The following is a 20,058-nucleotide window of genomic DNA, read 5'->3' as shown; positions in this document are numbered from 1 at the left end:
AACTTCCCCGTAAAGTGAACCGGGAATCGAATTTGTTTTTCTGGAATTAACGATCCCGAGCGAGAAGTCCGTGGCACGGTGGGTTTACGACCGCCCATCCGTTTGTCCTCCCCCCACCCCAACACTGCTCTGTGTGTGGAAGGGGGATTGGTCGTGCGTGCGGTGCGCTTGTGACGTATCAGCTGTCGCCGCATGCGAATTGGATAAAGCTTGCTCTAGTTGTGCAACGGGATCAATCAACGCCGCATCGGTGGGTGGGTTCGTCGTCGTTTTTGTTGTTGTTGCGAGCGTTTGGTTCGTGCGCGCCCGTTTGAGTTTCTCAGTAGCTGTGTACGCTTTGAAGTTTGAGCCATTGCTCTTATTGACGTGACTTTGCGCATTAAAACTGTCGTGACTTAAGGTAAGAAGAAGTATATACCGATGATCGTATTCACGAATATCGTCACCATCACTGATATCATTATCACTGAGATAGTCATGAAAGCTGACATTGCCTTAAACAGCCAATATAGCCATCATCATAACATTATCATCACATCATATTCACTCACCATCACTGAAATATTAGTGTCATTGTCGTAAATGTATGTGTAATGAAGAGCCATTGCCTAAAACGTCACCTATTTGTTTCAAGTCGTTATGCAGCTGTTACGTGGGTTACTGCATCGCGGAATCGTGAGCAATGGCAAGGGCTTAGGAAGGCATTCGTCCAGCAAGGGATTGACCAGGATGATGATGTACAATCTTGTGGTGTATCGAGTTGTAAGTGGGCAGTAATCAGACACTTTATTGAGACTGGAAGAATCCGATGAGCTACAAATCTATTTTTCACATATCTTCAGTAGGGGCGGATCAAAAGGTTACAACAACAAAATTCAAAAACCGATAGGAGTGCAGAATATTGAAAGGCTAAGCAAGTGACTAATAAAAACAAATAAAGTACATATTTAATCATTAATGGCTGGGCATGTGATGTATCATGTTGTGCTGGCAGTGTTATATCGTTGTTTGCATTGTATCATTGTACGTTAAAACCTTGATATACGAAATAGATGCGTTCCTGGAGCTTCTTTGCATATCGATGCGTTCCCAGCCTTCATAACTTACCATTTCACACGATAAACACATAACAACTTATCAGTCATATTGTAAAAAAATACCGTTTATATTAAAAATAATTTATTTTATACTGTACAGTATTCAAATTAAAAACTGACGTAAACTGTACTTTACTTTTAAATATATTCACACTCACAAGTGTCGTCTCAATTGCAGTCACAAGCTTGCATTGTCCACCAAACACCATAGCTCCCGTCACGTAGTGCGTTGCTGCGCGCTGATTGGTCGAGACGAATGTAAACAAATATTCAATGCCCCATCTTTATAATTTGATAGAACCGTAGATGGGATAATTGTATTAATAATGTGAGTGTATCAGTAATTTTACTTGAAATTTTACCATTAATATAATGGTCATAAATCCAAAGTTCGTTTTACTGAAACGTGTTATCTCGAATATTCGCATATCGAGGTATTACTGCATAAAGGACTAAGTAATTTTTCTAATTTGGAAGATTTGTATAATGACGCGGAAAAATGAGGCCTACGCTTTTTCAAATAACTAGAAATTATTAACTCCTGCGGAGGGTTTCTCAACGCTTCGCGCCTGCTCGTCAACCCCCCCCACTCCAAATGCCCTCTTCTTCCCCTCCCTCCCATGCGTGCAGATACTACTGACTTACAATAGAGACAGTAGATGCTACCGACTCGATTGTATGTATATATGCTAATATGCCTACAAAATAAAATACTATTTTTTTAAGAAGGGGTCAACATTTTTTGGAAACCTGTTGGATCAACTTTTTACGCCCACATCTGGGGGGAGGGAGGAACTTTATATAACTTGTTGATTCAGGGCTTCTGAAAGGTTTTTTTTTATAATTTAGTTGACGGACAAGCGGAACGCAGGGCTTTTATAATAAATATCACAGGCTCTTTAATGTCCACCGTGAAGGAGACGGTGTGTATTTAAGGACAGTACAACTGCAGTATTAACCAGGGTGGCCGGGAGACTCAAACCATGAACCTCTGCAACAAGCTGCAAATGCACTACCGCTGGGCCATGTCACTCCCCGTATTGTGTTATATCATTGTGTTGTATTGTACAGTATTGCGTTGTTGTGTAGCGGTGATACAAAATGGCCATCTCAGTGCTGTTCGCGTCCTCCTGGGTCGTGGGGTTCCTCGTCATTGCCATCATCGGTCTTGTCCTGTTCGTCACACGGAGAATCAGGTGAGTGAGCTTCACCACACCACACCACTGCTTACCACACTGATCCGCGCTTCACCACGACTCAAACGCCACACCTCATTGCTCCTCACGGTTACTCACCACTCCACACCATAAACACTTTGCCATTACACACTCACCACACTTCACCATACCTGAACATTACTAACAAAACCACACCACTGCATATTGTATCAAACCTCACCATACCATTATACACCTTGCTACATCTCAACAAATCAGACCAATACCTGCCATTCGCCACTAAGATACAGCGACGTCACCACGGCGCCTGTGCCAGGCCAGGTGCACTTTGAGGCCACGTCAAGTGTTGAAGGCTCGCTGACAGGATGCCATCCCTCAGCACTACACACCTTTACACCCCATTACACACCTCACCAAACTAGTAGGCACCGTGGCCAACTGGGACATTTTACTGGTAACACACCCTTCATCCTGTCCCTAATGCCCAAACTCTTTCTCCGGCCCCCTCCCTTCATTTCCTGGCCTTGCGCCATTCCCACCACTAAGTGCCCACATGCTCCCCCACCTCAAGGTCGACACCCCCCTTCCCCACCCATCAATGCCCTCTGTGTTCCCAGGCGCCCAGGAGAGCCTCCCCTTGATAAAGGCCTCATCCCATGGCTGGGCCACGCCATCGAGTTCCGGAGAAACGCGTACACCTTCCTGCAGCGCATGCAGCGCAAGCACGGAGACACCTTCACGGTCAGCAACAGCAGTGGGGGACAGTGGGAACAAATAAACGTGGTACAAATACACGGGTTATATGATGGGAAGCAGACTATCTCGCACAATAACGAAATAGGGCAGATCAACATGCAATTGCATTGTAGTGAGTGCTGTATTATTATGCTATTTACACAAACAGGGAGTTTAATGTCACAGGAAGACTTGCAGATCTCCTCAGGCATCTGTGTGATGAAGAGAATATCCTTGAAAAACCAGGACAGGTGGCAATCATAGTCGGGGTAGGTAACCTTTAACATCTCCATAATATACACTTTCCTAGGCTGAGGTTAGAAAAGTACAAAACGTTTGGCTTTCAGATTTGCATAATTATGTTGAGTGGAGTGCTGAAGTCAGGTCACACTCGCCTCGGGGGGAATGCCGTCAAGGTAAAGTCACGTCATGCCCCCCCGGGGTATTTGAGGGAAGACCCTTGATGTGGACGGGGTCTTCACCATGAGTCAGAGGAGTGAGCGTTAGGGGAGTCGGGGGCTCCGGGATAGAGGGTAGAGAGTGAGGCTAAAGGGCTGCTTTACCCGGCTGGCCGAGTTGGCTGAACCCTCAGTCAGTGCTGTGCAAAGAGCCTGATAGCCTGGTAGGGTGTAGGGAACTCCCAGTACCCTTCCCCTGGGGAGATTAGTTAAGAACTGTTGTGTTAACCCCTTCCCCCGAGGTCGGCGTAAGCCCTGAATAAACAGTTTGGCGTCAGCCCCTACACGACCGACTTCAGCATCCTTTCTACCGCACAACAATTACAACATTTTCTTAGCAGTCAATTTGATATCTCTAACTTGCACATGTCCTCTCATTCACATGTCCCTCTTTCTGTCTCTCAGTGTAAATCCAAGTGTAGTGGGTCAGACACTAGTTGAGACAACATGATATTTATTACTCTTATCTACAGGGTCCCTAACACAAAGGGGTAGCGTCCCCTTTACCCGATACCTGGGGAGGTATGGCCTCCGGGCTATACTGCCCTAACACTGGGGAGGTACGGTCTCCGGGCTACACTGCCCTAACACTGGGGACCCTGCTAATTCCCCGACCTCCAGCTGGGGCCCTAGGGGAGGCTATGCTGACCCGACCATACCCGGGTCGTCGGGTCCTGACCACTGGCCTCACTGAGCTCCGGCCCTTAGAAGGATGGTGGAGCTTGGGGTCCAGGGTCCTAGCTTCAGCCCAGGTCTTCGGTCTTAGGAGTGGAGGAGACTGCCCCTCTATTGTTCAGAGGTCCAACTTATATACCGGTTTGGGGCTTGCTCCGCCCCGGCCCCGCCTTCCTTCCAGAACCTTCCACCAGGTCCTGGAAGGGTGGCGTCATCCCCCAATCCCCCCACCCGGGGTTTGTGGATTGTGTCCCAGGATCCGTTATCCCAGAGGTCACCGTTGGCCCCTTTTTCCATAGCCCCTTAACATAGGCGTAGCCACTTTTCCGCCCCCTGTTGACCCAATAGTGACGCTACCCGCTGACAACATGGGGAGTGCAGAATAACACCTCTACATTACCCCCCCCACGATGAACACAGCCCGCCCGTGGCAAGAACCAACCGTCCCGCGACATGGCACGCCAATCGGCACAGTACAAGGCAACCCAGTGGTACCGAAGCAGGTGAGTCGAGTGGTGTGAGTGCGTGGGGAATACAGAGCGACCTTAGGAGAAGTGCAAAGTCTTTGAGCATGTGTGCCTAGCTGGCCCGTCGTAGGGAACAGGGGCCCGAGGAGGTGGTGCGGGCAAGACGGGCTCCCTGGAGGGCACGTCAGGCAGGACGCGTGGCCGTTCGTTGGCAGGCGCGGACGGGCCCGGGCCCGTCAATCACCTGGAAGGGCACCGGCGTGATCCATCTGAGGCTTAGGCATCACTGGCTCGTCGGACACGTCACAAGTTCAGCCCCTGCGGTGTGTACGCGGCATGGGAGTGTACGGCGCGATGAAAGGCTTTAGACGTGAGGGGTGCACAAACCAGCACTGTCTACCCCATTTAACCTTGATGCATTGGGAACGGATGACCTGGACAATGTCAACGGGGCCCCTCCAGCGCTTAAGCAATTTAGGTGACGTGGACAAGGGCACCTAGGGGCAGTGAAGCCACGCCCCATCCCCAGCGGTCCACGCGTGCGTGGCCGACTTGGGGTTACGCAGCTGCTCATTAGCTTTTTGCCGGGAACCTGAATTGACGATGGAGGCCTCCCGCGCCTCAGCCAATCTCCTGATGTTGAACTGCAAGTGGTCCGAGATTTTAGATTTTGATGAAAGCGAGTCAACGCGTACCCGAACATCCACCGGGGGGTCGGCGTCTTGACCATACATCAAGAAAAATGGCGAAAACCCGGTGGCGGCGTGAGGAGCCAATCGATATGTTGCCAAGACCCCGGAAATCTGAAGGTCCCAATCGAGCTGGGAGTCGCTAACTTCGTGACACAAAATTGATGTCAATGTCCTGTGGAGACGCTCCACCATACCATCAGTTTGCGGATGGTATGGGGAAGTACGGACTTTTTTTGTTCCCAGCAGCGCGCAGACATCACACAACAAGATGCTCGAGAAATTATTTTCCTGGTCGGTCAACAGCTGTTCCGGAGCACCTTTGTCCATGACGTAGGGTTAGGGTTAAGGGTTAGGGTTAGTCATGGACAAAGGCCTCAGCAACAGCTGCCATCGACTGGTTGAGGAGGGGCCAGGCCATGGGCCAATGCGTGAGATATTCCACCCCAACCAGCAGGTACTTGTTACCCATTGGAGTGTTAGGAAAGGGCCCCAAAATATCTAAAGACACCAACTCGTTGAAACGAGACACCATGATAGATTATAACGGCGGGCAGGATGGCCTAGCCGGTGGCTTCCGCCGTGCGCACTGCGTCCAGCCTTTAAGGAGGTGGGACACATCACGCAGCATGCCAGGCCAGAAGAAATGGAGTTGGAGCAACCCGAGGGTTTTTTGAACACCAAGGTGCAACAGGCGCTCATGTGCTGCCCAAACGGCTCTACCCCGCACAGCAGAGGGCACAACAATCCTGTGGCGGCACGAGTCACTGTCCCACTGCATGAGGGGACCCTTCCGCAAGACAAGAGGCGCACGTCTTTCCCCTACCACAGCCGAGTTACCCACGCGGCGCCGCAAGGCAAGAAGGGATGCGCCTTCCATTTGATGGCGACCCCATTCGGCCGTGGTCAGACCCAACAGGTCATCACGACCAGCCGGGTCAGGGGGATCAACCCCGTGGTCCAGGTCACGGGCAGACTCGTCCGTAGCCGCCACCAGCGGTGGAACTGAGGCAGCGACAGGGGGTTTGCAGCCACCCAACCCCAGAAAACATGCACACTTGTCGGCAGGAGGGAGGCGCGACAGAGCATCGGCGTTGGTGTGGCGGGTACCCTTGCGGTAAGTAACAGTGAAATTGAAATCTTGGAGGATCTCAAGCCACCGTGACAGTTGACCCGATGGCTGGTCAACACGCAAGGCATACTGTAACGCCGAGTGATTGGATCGTACTGTGAAGTGGCGCCCATATAGATACGGCCGATGTTGTTGAATTAAAAAAACAATAGCCAATAACTCGCAAAGAGTCACACAGTAGCGTTGTTCCGCAGAGGACAACACCCTGCTGCCGTTTGCAACAACTCGTTCGATGCCATCAACAACCTGGGAGAGCACTCCACCTATACCGGTGTTACTGGCATCAGTGTCCAGAAGGAAGGGTGAAATTCCATGCCCTTTGCCGTCAGGGCATGAAGGGGCTTAGTGATTGACACGAAATCAGTGACGAACCGACGATAGTAAGAGGCAAAACCAATGAAGCTACGGACCTCCCCCACCGAGGTGGGAGTCGGCCATGAGCAGACACTCCTGGTTTTTTCAGGATCGGTGGAGATGCCCGAGCGGCAGACGATATGCCCCAGATACCATACCGACTCCCGCAAAAGGTGGCACTTCTGCGGTTTGAATTTTAAGTTTGCAGCGCGCATTTTCAGGAAGACAGCCCACAATCGATTGAGGTGTTCATTGAACATGCGGCTGAAGACGATGACATCGTCTAAGTAAATTAGACACGAATTCCACTGGAGCCCAGCAAGGACCAGCTCCATGAGTCGCTGGAACATTGCAGGGTCCGAGTGGAGACCCATGGGCAACCTATTGAATTTGAAAAGTCCCTGAGGAGTCCGAAAGGCCGTTTTTGGTTTCGACGTGTCATCGAGGGGAAGTTACCAAAACCCCGACAAAAGATCCAGTGTGGAGAAATAATGAGCCCCCGCCAGCGCATCCAATGATTCATCCATACGCGGGAGCGGGTACGTGTCAGCCATAGAAATTTTATTTAAACGGCGAAAATCCACGCAGAATCGTAAAGAGCCGTCATGCTTTTTAACGAGCACAAGGGCTGGTCGATGGGGAGATAATATCCGCGGCCAGCATGTCGTCAACAGCCAATTTGACACGCTCAAATTCTTCTGACGCCAGTTGTAGTGGGTCAGAAACCAGGGGAGACACTAATTGAGGCAACACGATATTTATTACTCTTATCTACAGGATCCCTAACACAAAGGGGTAGCAGCCCCTTTACCCGATACCTGGGGAGGTATGGCCTCCGGGTTACACTGCCCTAACATTGGGGAGGTACGGTCTCTGGGCTACACTGCTATAACACTGGGGACCCTGCTAATTCCCCGACCTCCGGCTAGGGGCCCTAGGGGAGGATACGCTGACCCGACCGTGCCCGGGTCGTCGGGTCCTGACCACTGGCCTCACTGAGCTCCGGCCCTTAGAAGGACGGCGGAGCTTGGGGTCCAGGGTCCTAGCTTCAGCCCAGGTCTTCGGTCTTCGGAGTGGAGGAGACTGACCCTCTATTGTTCAGAGGTCCAACTTATATACCGGCCCAGGGCTTGCTCTGCCCCAGCCCCGCCTTTCTTCCAGAACCTTCCACCAGGTCCTGGAAGGGTGGCGTCATCCCCCAATCCCCCCACCCGGGGTTTGTGGATTGTGTCCCAGGATCCGTTATCCCAGAGGTCACCGTTGGCCCCTTTTTCCATAGCCCCTTAACATAGGCGTAGCCACTCTTCCGCCCCCTGTTGACCCAATAGTGACGCTACCCACTGACAACATGGGGAGGGCAGAATAACACCTCTCCACATGTATGCACCTCACTCAAGCGTTTTTTGCAGCCTCTTCAGCATATATATTACACTTTGTCAATGTCCATGTTTCTGACTCATAACGTATACGATTAACCGTTTTATTCTTAAGGGCATCAACCTCCTGGCCCGTGGTTTGAGGATGATATCGTCAGCTGTTTTGCTGGATCTTAATGTTCATTGATTCCTCCAGTCTAAATAAAGATATATAAAGATTCTGATTTTGCTTCACGTGGCTTCACATATCAATACGGGAGACACAACGCTTGTCACATTAAATGCTATTTGGGCTGATCGAGATCGAAGCAATCTTTGTTCTTGATGCCGCATCTCACTGCACATCGCGATTCTTGTTAAAAATGTGGACGCCCGCTTTAACGGCGCACAGTGCCACACGCCGCGGCCAGTTGCCAGCTGCTCGAACTTCTGTCCGACCTTCACGTGTGCTCACTAGCAGCAACTCATTTCAGCAGCCTGCGTAGGCGTTCATTGTCCTTGTGTGTCTGCCCCCTGTGCCACTGCAGGTGTGCTTGGGCGGGAGGTACTTCACATTCATACTGGACCCGCACGATATGACGGCCGTGGGGCGGGAGCCACGCTCCACGCTGGACTTCATGAAGTATGCGTGCGAGCTCATTTCAGATGTCTTCAGCGTTAACTACAAAGTCGAGTACCGCAAGCCCAACGGCGCCATCGACATCCGGTGCGGCACCTCGAGTGACAGCTCACTCTCGATCTTGTACCTGTGGGCACAGAGTGGCGCGCGGTGGTAACACTCATGAGTCCCAGCAAGAAGAGCCTCGGTTCGATTCCAAACTCGGGTGACTTTCCGCGTGGAGTTTCTGTTTAGTGTCCCTGTGTGTGAGCAAGTGTCTGCACAAATCCTTCATCACACGGTGAGCTACGTAGTAACACCATCCAAATGTGGACTCCTCTAAGACACCTTTTTTTTCCAACATGACTCCAGAATGTGTGAAGATTACCCTGTTTCTTGGCATGAGTTTGTATCTGTACTTGCCTCCTCTGACTTAGCGGTGTACCAGCTGTCTCACTGTTTCATGGGCCCTTGAAAATGATATGGCTTCGCGGGTAGGTTGTGACTTGGGAACGTTTGGGAACCGCTGACCTAGAAAACCTGGATTCAAACCCCACGTGCTTAGTGGGCCCAGTTCGACACTCTGAGCTTTGAGCCATCCGGCCACCTCCTAACCAGATTACTTTAAGAAACAATAAACACAGACAACACATTTACCCCGATTGTACGAAGGTATTTTTTACATCCCAATTTACATATATTTTATTCAGGCCACTCTGAACTCAACCAGTGCAACGAGTTTACTGGCGACATATTCCTGCCCAGCTTGTGAGCAACAATGGTTCTGTGTGAATTTCTGTTTAGCATAGGGTCCACATCACAGAGCAACTTTGTTCAAATTGCCTTGGAAACTTTCTGTAGTTCCACATGTAACGATCCTCCATAACGGTCCCAACAACATCAGCATTCCCTTCTCCCTACCATGCTGATGTCAATCCCTGCATCTACTTGACTGGGAGTAACCCCCTGGTATCATGATCTGTGATTGGTGGTGGGAGATGTGACTGTGATTTTACGGCTGGAACTGAGGGACAGGGATGAGGCCAGGGGGAGGTAATGGGAGAGAGGACCGTGGAGATAAAATGGCAAGTTGGAGGAGGGACGTGAGGAGAGAGCTGTGTATGAAGGTGGGAGCTATGTGTGATAGAGGTGGAACAAACAGACTGGAACCTTTTCTTCTCTCGGCGTGTTGGTGGGGAGTGTCCGCTACACACAAGAAGATGCTGGGCATCTGATTGGAATCACTGAAAGAGGATTACATCTAACACCCAACATGTTTAATTAACATGTATATATGTGATTGTATTCATGTGGGGAGCGGTAATATAGTGGTTAGTGAAGTGACCTGGGTTTAAGTGAAACTCATGGCCAAATATACATATCTGTGTTTGCTCACACATGCATAGTCGTGTGTGCGTGTCACCTCACAGCCACCTGCAGGGCGAAGGGCTAGTGGGCCTGACGGATGCAATGATGCACCAGCTGCACCTGCTCATGGGGCCAGGTTCATCTGATGAGGGGAATAGACACAGGGGGTGCGGAGGGCACAGGGACACCAAGTGGCACGAGTCCGGCCTTTTTGACTTCTGCTACAACATCGTGTTCAGGTGCGCCGGGACAAGCTCCGCCCCAATCTCCTGCCCCCCTCTTGGAATTTTTGCGCTATCTACATTGCGTTTCTTCACATCATCACCATCGGCATCATGCTCGGCGCTCTTATTATTGCCCTCGTGATTGTTGTCATCATCGTTGACATTCTTCAACGTCGGCATAGTCATCATCATCATCGTCGCCATTATCATCATCATTGAGTAACCACTGTCGGTGCTGCGCATAGGGCCGGCTACCTGACTCTGTTTGGCCAGGACCCAGGCGGGCCGGCTGTGCAGAGCACGTGCTCTCTGGAGGTGTTCAAGGAGTTCCGCAAGTACGATCAGCTGTTCCCCACCATTACCTCGTCCACGCTCTGGCCCGGTATGACACAACGTCCACAATACGTCTCTCAAGTATCTTTTGATTTAATCAGGTTTCTATAATCAGGTCACCATCGAAAATGAGCATTTCTTTCCCCAGTGGGTTTTACCTGTGTCAAGTTAAACCTCAACAGTCAGCGTTGAGGATAGTACCACAGGCCTACAGAGATTTCGACCCGAAAATTGACTCTCCATTTGTTCCAAGTGTGCTATCGGTTTGCAAGCTTCTCCTTTGTTTTGTCTCATGTGGCCCATTAGCAATAACTGTAACTGCCCAGCCACCCACTTATATCGTCACCCAGCTGCTCACTCACCCGCCCACTTACCCAGCCACTCAATCACCTGCCCACTCGCTCACACACTTGCTCCCCCGCTCACCCACTCACCCACCTACCCACCAATTTTCGCACCCGCTCACCCACCAACATACCTATTTGCTCGCCCAAGCACACACCTAATTACCCACTCACTTATCCACCCACTCACACACCCACTTGTCTACCCACCCACTGACTTACTCAACCACCCACCCGCTCACCTGCTCGACAGCCCTCTTGTCCCTCTGCTCACTTATCCATGAGTTGCGTGATTTTACCAAGACCCTCTTCCTCTGCACCCCCTCTCCCCCGCTTTTACTACGGCTCAGCCCAGAGGAAGGAAGTAGACCGACTCAAGTCGTGGTTCTGGGAGCTCTTGACGGTATCGCTGCTGCGTGTGCATGAGCACGTCAGCCCCTGGATCTTGGGCCGCGACGAAACGCTTGCCGAGCTGCAGGCCGACAAAGAGACCCGCGATCGCTCCTTGTTCATGATGCTCTGGGCCTCTCAGGTAAGGGCCCTGAATTAGCCCTGCAGCAGGTCCTTGTGCAAAGTGGGGGGGGGGGGGGGGGGGGGGTGGGGGTGCTGTACAACACTCCGGACACTGACAATATGAAACACGTGTTAAAAATAAAATGTTAAACATTAAGCAATAAATAGCAATGTTCTTTTTTTCTGATTATAATGTAATACGACAGACAGACAAATAATCCCTGGTGGGCAGTGTGGAACCTGTTGTTCCTACCTGTATGTATAAAAGATAACTCGACTTGAGGTCGCCAGGCAGACAGCCCCCTTAACTATCCCCCCCCCTCCCTTAGGCCCCTCCCCCTTAGGCCCCTCCCCTGACCCCCTTTCCCTTAGGCCCCTCCCCTGACCACCCCCCTCCATATCCTCAGGCCCCTCCCCTGACCCCCCTTCCCTTAGGCCCCTCCCCTAACCCCCCTTCTGTTAGGCCCCTCCCCTGAGCACCCCCCCCCCCCATATCCTTAGGCCCCTCCCCTGACCCCCCCCTCCCTCAGGCCCCTCCGCTGACCCCCCCCCCCTCAGGCCCCTCCCCTGACCCCCCCCCCCTCAGGCCCCTCTCCTGACTCCCCCCTTCCTTAGGCCCCTCCCTTGACCCTCCTCCCTTAGGCACCTCCCCTCTCCGTACCCGGCAGTAGGTCTCCACCAATCAAAGAGCTGTTTGTAAGGTCTCCACCAATCAAAGAGCTGTGTGTATTATATATTTATTTATGTACGACAGACAGACAGACAGCAGCTAAATAATCCCTGGTGGGCAGTGTGGAACATTGTTCCTCCCTGTAAAATATTGTTTATGAATGTGAGAGGAAACCAGAGAACCCGGAACAGATGATATTAGTCGACACTTGCTGTGCCCCTTTCTCCTGGGAAGCCAGGGGTGTGGTACCTTGATACCCATGGGAATGGCGTCATGCAACATTTGTGTGATCCACAAACCCTCGCCTCCAGTGCTGGATAACAGACTTGCACTTCTTCTCGGGCTATCATGAATTCTGCTCGATCTCTCACCCCATATATACGAGAAATGGCACGAGAGCCATGATTTAATTGCCGCTTATGTTAAATATTATTCCAACATTTATTTTTGACTCGATTATAAGAATGTCGTATGGCAAGGCAGGAGATGACCCCCTCAATGCGAACAGGTACGATAAATGTTGTTGACAAGCGCTGGATTACAGGTGTGCAGCAAAGAGACCACAGGCTTGAATGTCCCCCACGTGACCAGGGTAACGCGGGCCCCGCATCATTCTGGATGCTGGCGTACCTGATGAGGCACGCAGACGCCATGGCGGCCGTGCGCGCCGAGGTGCAACAGCTGCTGGAGGCGACGGGGCAGAGCGATGGCGCGGAGACGCGAGTGATCTCGCTGACGCGCGATGCACTCGTCAACACGCCCGTGCTTGGTGTGTCCAGTCACCCGCTTACTCACCTACTCACCCACCCACTCACTGGCTTACCCACCTGCCCACTCTCTCACTCACCCCGCTCTCTTACCTACCTATTCACACTCACCCACCTGTCCACCCACTTGCTCACGCACCCACTCATCTGTGTAATCACCTGCTCAAATACAAAGATCCCGACGTATAGCGTTTAACAAATTGTTGTTGCAAGTGTTGTTAGCGAGAAACTATGAAGACCAACACAGTATACGGGTGGGTTGGTGGCCAGCACCGCAGACAGCCGCCTTTGTTTCCCCAGTGCTGATGTTTTCACACTGCACCAAGTACTTATTTAAGGCTGACTCGGTCTAGGGGGAAAGTGCGCAGGAACTCATCTTCTTGGTTCTTTCGGTAAAGTCACGTAGAAGGGAAGTAATAAAATAATAAAAATAAAACATAATAATATAAAATAATTCTCACGACGTTTCGACTACAACGCAAGCAGCCGTCTTCAGGTGAAGAATGAGACACTGCCAAGCTAGGAGCTTATATATAAGCTGGGTTGGAGGTGGAAGAGCGCCTTAACAAAAAGAATGTGCATATCAGGAGGAATTTAGCATATTCATGGGAAATGCGTAGGAGGTGGGCGGGGGGGTTTCAAAGTCATATTATGCCCATGCATTATGCAGGATCAGCAGCACCAAGGGAGGGTGCAGGGAGTAGCATTAACAAAGGAAAGGAATGTTAATAGTATGTAGCTGCAGTTACTAAACAACCACGTAGAAAACTAAAGTATAAACTACATAAAAAAACTAAAGTATAAGCTGCATAGCACCATCAGTATACTTACTATACTCTACAATAAGCTGAGTTACTAACAGCAAGTAATACATTACGATTCTACGTCGTAAAAATTTATATAATATGCTTCCATCTAAACTTTATTCTCTTACATCACACGAGCATACACCGTACTATATACTGACAAAGATAAACTCAACATTAAATGATATACTGTATTGCTATAAACCACCCTATACCTTATACATTTTAATATAACACTATGTATTATTCTACCCACCCTAATGTGTATCACACTGCTATATGTTTACTATACAATTACGATACTATATATTACTTTGTACATTGTATTAAGCATATAAATGTTATACTATTTGTTATTATACACTGTACCATTGACCGTCGTGTCAATGGGTGAGTCGTGGGGGGAAAACTTGCAGCGGAGCAAAGAATCCATTCCCTGCGGAGAATACAATGCCAGTGAGTGGAACGCGGTCTGAAAGTCACCGTAAACGTGAACACAATCAGTTAAGATCCGAAATGGTTTATTACGTCCTTCCAATGATTGCTAAGCCAGAATCCATCTTCTCGGTTAAAATTGTCTCTGTGTTTGTATATGTGGATCGCCTCATGAACGAATCTCTCATGATAGCCAGATGGCTTGCAGAGAACCTCTGTCTTGGAGAAGTCAATGTCATGTGAGCCCACTGAGTTGTAACAGTGATCTGCCACGGCTGAGGTGTTTGTCCTACCGTGTTTCAGGTCTGCTTTACGTTCACGGATGCGGTCCGAGACATGTCGTTTGGTTTCCCCAATGTAACTGCTACCACAGAGGCAACTTAGTTTGTAGACGCCAGGGTACAGTATGTCTGGAACCACATCTTTTACAGACGGGACCAGATCACGGATTTTATGTACTGTGTTGAATCGGACCTGGATCTTGTGTTTAATCAGGATTTTGGAGATCTTTTTTGTGACCCCAGCAATGTAGGGTAAGGTGATGGTCTTGAAAGGCTCCTCAACAGGATCCTTCTTGATGGTTGGAGTGATGGCTTTGCGGATTGTGTAGTCGGAGTAACCATTAGCCTTAACAGCTTGGCGTACCTGTTTGAGTTCACTGGCAATGTGTTCCTGGTCGGAGATGCATTGGGCTCTATGGTATAGAGTCTTGATGAGGGAATTCTTCTGGGATGGATGGTGGTGGGAATCCGGTTTTAGGTAAGCGTCCGTATGGGTGGCTTTCCTGTAGACAGAGTGGCTCATTGAACCATCAGGTGTCCTTTTAATTAGGACATCCAAAAAGGGTAGCTTGCCATCTTTTTCGACTTCCATGGTGAATCTGCGCAGGAACTGACTGTCACCGGAGGCGATCGCTGTGAAGTAGACGGAGGAGGAGGCTAGAGCGTCTTTGGAAGAAAACTAGTTTCGAGACTGTCCGACTTGCTTACAGAGCCATCTGCAGATCTGCAAACCGACTCATTACTGAGTGTCGCAGATCGTTTTAAGCTCTGCTCGCTTCCCCTATGCTCTGTGGCGCCTCGTGAAGGGTTTACTTGCACTCCAGCCACTCATCAAATAGTCGACCCGGTCTCTGCACAGTACTTACGATGCTCTTTGGAAAGACAATAGTGATGTATATTCTTGGTTCTTTCGGTAAAGTCACGTAGAAGGGAAATAATATAATAATATAAATATAAAACAATAAAAATTCTCACGACGTTTTGACGTCGAAACGGCGTGAGAATTTTTATTGTTTTATATTAATATTATTTTATTATTTCCCTTCTACATGACTTTTCCGAAAGAACCAAGAATATGAATCCCTGCAGTCACGAAAGCTTTAAATCTAAATTTAAAACAATAGTGATGATCAAGATGGAAGTGTGTAACTTGAAGGCAATGCATTCTCCCAGTCTGCCATCTGAGTTTGATCAACCTGGCATCAACGTCAGTAGCAGAGGTGTCGACGTTCATCGCACGTCTGCCAAATAAGACATCGTTGCTCGACTACATCCACACGCAGATTCTCAAATCGTGCTCGGACGTGCTTGCACCGCTGAATGTCGACCTGGCAAATCTTTCGTTCAGCGAGGGCTGTTTCCCATACCGGTTCAAAATGGCGCAGGTAACATCGCTTGTGAAAAAGGTTGGCTTGAGCCATAGTGCCCCATCAAAATATCGCACGATCTCAAACCTGAGCACGATTTCAAAGACTGTATAGCGCCTTTGTCTGAAGCAGTTACGTCCCTACATTGCTGCAATGGGCAAATTCAACCCATTGCAGTCGGCATGCCAATTCTACAGCATTGAGATGTCTGAACCAAAGATCACATGTCCCATAGATATAACTGCTCAACCCGAGCTATAAATGCGCCAATACTTGCATTGACATTGTACTGTTCACCTTTTGGCATTCTCTGGTCAAACAGTGATGAGACAAGGCCTGGTGTAGACCAATCAATTTCAAAGACAATGCATATATCATCAGACTTTGTTTGCATGTTCTACCACAAGTATGTGTGGTTAATACAGACTTGATGCCTTGCAAAATGTATCTTTTTGGTGTTTCAGCATCTTAACACCTATTTTATTGCCAGAAAGGGTAAAACCTATTTTTGGTACTGGCAAAAAATGTCCCATAGATATCACGGATTACCTCTACAGGATCATGGATGACCGGTGTGCTGCAGCGTTTTTTGGCTTCGATCTCTAAGCCGCCTTCGACACCAACGTCCATCGGATAATTAATCATCGGGTGGCTAAGGCCAAGGTACGGTGTATCGGGTACGGCACCGGGGTGGATTGAGTAATGTTTACAAGCTGGTCGATGAACAGTCATCGCCTATGCCGTGCCTAATTGGTGTACCACAGGGGTCTGTCCACGGGCCCTTCCTATTTTCAACATAAGTCTCTCATCTCATTGCATGACATCAAGTGCCATCAATATGTTGACGATACACAATTGTACATCACGGTGAAGTCAAAGTTAAATGTGGAGAGCCTCGGTAACCTCGCAGTTTCCATGCTAGTAGTGCACATGCGGTTTGCATGGAACGAAATGCTGCTTAATCTAGAAACGCTCTTCCGTTATTAGGAAGCCACTGGAGCTGTGCACTTTTGAATCTAGATTGAAAACTCATTTCTTAGAACTGCTTTTTGTGTTTAGTTGTACTTCCCTCGCACCTCCAATTAGCACGGCTGGCTACGTGCGATGCAAAAGAAGTTCATACATATGTGTCTCTGATGTTGGCCGTGAGCAAGAATCAAATTTGCATCACCGGGTTCGTAGCACAGTGCATCAACCAATGCTCTACCACTCCTCACATGCACCTGTACACCCACCTGCTCGCCCACCCGTAACGTGCGTGCCGCATGAGTGTGGCGTGGCTTCACGGGGGCCCCTTCCCACCTACCCTCTTGCCCCTCTTCCCCATGCAGACAGCGCCATTGAGGAGATGCTGCGCCTGCGCTCGGCTCCCACCCTCGTGCGTTCCGTCCAGCAGGACATGACGCTGCAGGTTCCAGGTGCCAGCGAGCCAGGGCCTAAGCTCCGCGCCGGCGATCGCGTCGCCATGTTCCCTCACCTGAGCCCCCACATGGACCCCGAGGTCTACGTGGATCCCGAGGTGGGGGAGGCTGCTGTCTGTGCGCGTCTGTCGTAGACGCCAGGGCAGGTGCTCCGGTCTCCGCCCACCCGGATAAAAACACTTCTTCAGATGGAATGATCAAGAGGGCCAATTACGTGGCAGTACAGTGAATAATCATAGTAACAATATTGTAGTAATACTGTAAATACCCTGGATTGGGATCAGATTCCTCCAGGATAAGTAAAAGATTCTAATTCTTTAAATCCCAATTCCCTGCTACAATCTCATGCTCAAAATTCTGCACATATTTGTTTAAGAATCCAATTCTGTATTGCAACCTTGTGGCCCAAGCCTAGAACAAATTATTCCGTAAAATACAACTAAGTATCCCAGTACAAAAGACTCAGTCCTGGTTAGATATTTAGATTTGAGGGTTACTTTCATTGTGATCTGGTTGTAGACAACTTGGTTGCTGATCTATCTCAATAATGAATTTGTTAAATGTGGTTTCCACTAAACCAAAGCAGGATCATGCAAGTCTTGAGACCCAGTACCTCCCATAAGCTCACTCAGCTTAAAATGAGAACCTCTGCTTGTCTCAACCTTATACTGAAAAATTAGCTTCCCATTAGGCTATTCTCTACATCCACTCAGCTTGAAAGGACAATTGGTCCCATACCATTCGTCCTGCCTTGCCATTACCTGCTCGTCTGTGATGTGTCGTCCCGGCAGGAGTTTAAGTTCGATCGCTTCCTGAACGAGGACGGCTCCAAGAAGACGGACTTCTTCAAGTCTGGGCGCAAACTCCGGCACCCCACAATGCCCTGGGGTACCGGTGTGTCCATCTGTCCCGGGCGGTTCTTCGCCACCAACGAGATCAAACAGTGAGTTCCCCTTTTGTGATGAGTGCCGGATTAACGCAGGGTCTTGAGGGGATGCAACCCGAGTCAACATTTATGTTACCCCTACAATCTTGAGCTCTATGTGGGGGTTCGTCTTGTTTTTGCACACGCGTCAATGTGCGTGCGTCAATGTGAGTGTGTCAATGTGTGTGCGTCAATGTGCGTGCGTACGTGTGTGCGTGGCTCTGCTCAGGTTCATTGTGCTCATGCTGATCCACTACGACATCGAGTTCTGCGACCCCACCACTAAAGAGCCAGACATCAACGCGTCGCGATTCGGATTCGGCATCATGCAACCAACGCACGATATTCGCTTCCGTTACCGCTTACGCTTCTGAACAGCGGTGTCCAGCCCCTAACCCCGCCCTGCTGCTTCTTTTCCCTCTCCTCTGTGAAGATGCTGTTTGCATCTCTGACGTTCTCGAATGCAATTGATTCTCAGTTGTGAATTTGACTATGATGGCTGTTGCAATTGATTTAAGACTGTTCCTGCCTCTTTGATCAACCTGTTTTGATTAAACTTTTGTCCATTCTACCACCTGTCCATTTTTCAGTCAATCTGTTTGTCCATCTGTCTGACCACCTGTCTGTTCACTTGTCTGTCCAACTGTTTGCCTCCCGTTTGTCCATCTACGAGGTTGTTTTTATCCTCATCCATGTGTCTGGCCACAAGTGTATCTATTCATCTATCTCTCCATCAGTCCATCCATCATTATTTCATCAGTCTGTCATTTAATTTTCCAAGTGCAACCCAGGCCTCCTATGGTGGTGATCTTTTTGTAAACTTGTATGAGTGGCGATTATAGGTATGAGGTGGCAGGCTTTGAAACTGCAGCTCCATCTGCTCCGGAAATCTGAATATTTCGTACACTTGAAAATGGGCACAAAACATTCAAAGAGTCTATATAAAGATTATACGCTGGGAAACAGACAATGATAAGGCACATATTCTACCTTGTGAAGTTTTTGGAATACGTTTTACAAAACTGTACTCATCTGTTTTTTGTTTGTAATATTTAGCCTGTCTTTTGTTTTAAAAAATGAGCGATGAGATTAGTTATTGTGTGGAAGCAAAATGGATTTCTGCATCACAGGACCAGACCATGAGGAATGATGATGGCTTGGGAAGATGTTTAGCAGTATATAGACCATGACTGATGATGACATTGTAGATTTGTTAATTTTAGGTAAACGAAATAAAAAAAATACGTTGTATTTATGTAAGGGTAACAAGTACACAAAATAATATAGTTCCTTTATGAAAATAAGGCAATTGAACAATTTTGCCTCAAAACTAAAGATAATAGAACTTTAAGTTAACATGTCAAATTTTACTTCAAATTTGGTATATTTTGCATATATTCAAAATATTATAGCACTGACAACACGTGACACCATGCTTGTATGGATGTTGGACTTCTTTTGCACCGTACCTAGCCAACTGCTAATCGGAGGGGCAAATGGTGCATTGGCACGATTGTAACTAAATGTGTAAAATGTACGATAAAATAACAAACAGTTGGTGTTGCTGAGCAGAAAATGTAATTAGATTGGATAGCCTCTTGAGTGATTTGACCTGTACATAACCCAATCTAAAGAGTCAACATGGATTGATAAAATTGCAACCAAGAGGAGAGGAGTTACCCAAACCACATGCATATGTACAGTGAGGGAAAAAGTATTTGATCCCCTGCTGATTTTGTACGTTTGCCCACTGACAAAGAAATTATCAATCTATAATTTTAATGATAGGTTTATTTGAACAGTGAGAGACAGAATAACAACAACAAAGTCCAGAAAAACGCATGT

General features: G+C 48.8%; 1 protein-coding gene across 1 annotated transcript; it reads left to right on the top strand.

Moving 5' to 3' along the window:
- Positions 1–315: 315 nt before the first annotated feature.
- Positions 316–18,784, top strand: LOC144731277 (7-alpha-hydroxycholest-4-en-3-one 12-alpha-hydroxylase-like). The gene is made up of 10 exons (XM_078612330.1): positions 316–2,293; positions 2,893–3,016; positions 8,689–8,867; positions 10,190–10,366; positions 10,597–10,733; positions 11,379–11,560; positions 12,803–12,980; positions 17,199–17,386; positions 18,080–18,231; positions 18,443–18,784. Exons 1-10 carry the CDS (start codon positions 2,199–2,201, stop codon positions 18,585–18,587), a joined length of 1,557 nt encoding a protein of 518 aa, XP_078468456.1. The 5' UTR covers positions 316–2,198; the 3' UTR covers positions 18,588–18,784.
- Positions 18,785–20,058: the final 1,274 nt, after the last annotated feature.

This window comes from Lampetra planeri, chromosome 2, assembly GCF_965212315.1.
Source record: "Lampetra planeri chromosome 2, kcLamPlan1.2.h2, whole genome shotgun sequence".
Lineage (NCBI taxonomy): Eukaryota > Metazoa > Chordata > Hyperoartia > Petromyzontiformes > Petromyzontidae > Lampetra > Lampetra planeri.
This window is presented reverse-complemented; position numbering and strand designations above follow the sequence as displayed.

Excerpts from the sequence above, each read along its gene's own strand:
- LOC144731277 (XM_078612330.1), top strand. The coding sequence starts at position 2,199 with ATGGCCATCTCAGTGCTGTTCGCGTCCTCCTGGGTCGTGGGGTTCCTC. Across the intron at positions 2,294-2,892 it reads TTCGTCACACGGAGAATCAG|GCGCCCAGGAGAGCCTCCCC; the intron begins GTGAGTGAGCTT and ends CTGTGTTCCCAG. Across the intron at positions 11,561-12,802 it reads TGATGCTCTGGGCCTCTCAG|GGTAACGCGGGCCCCGCATC; the intron begins GTAAGGGCCCTG and ends CCACGTGACCAG.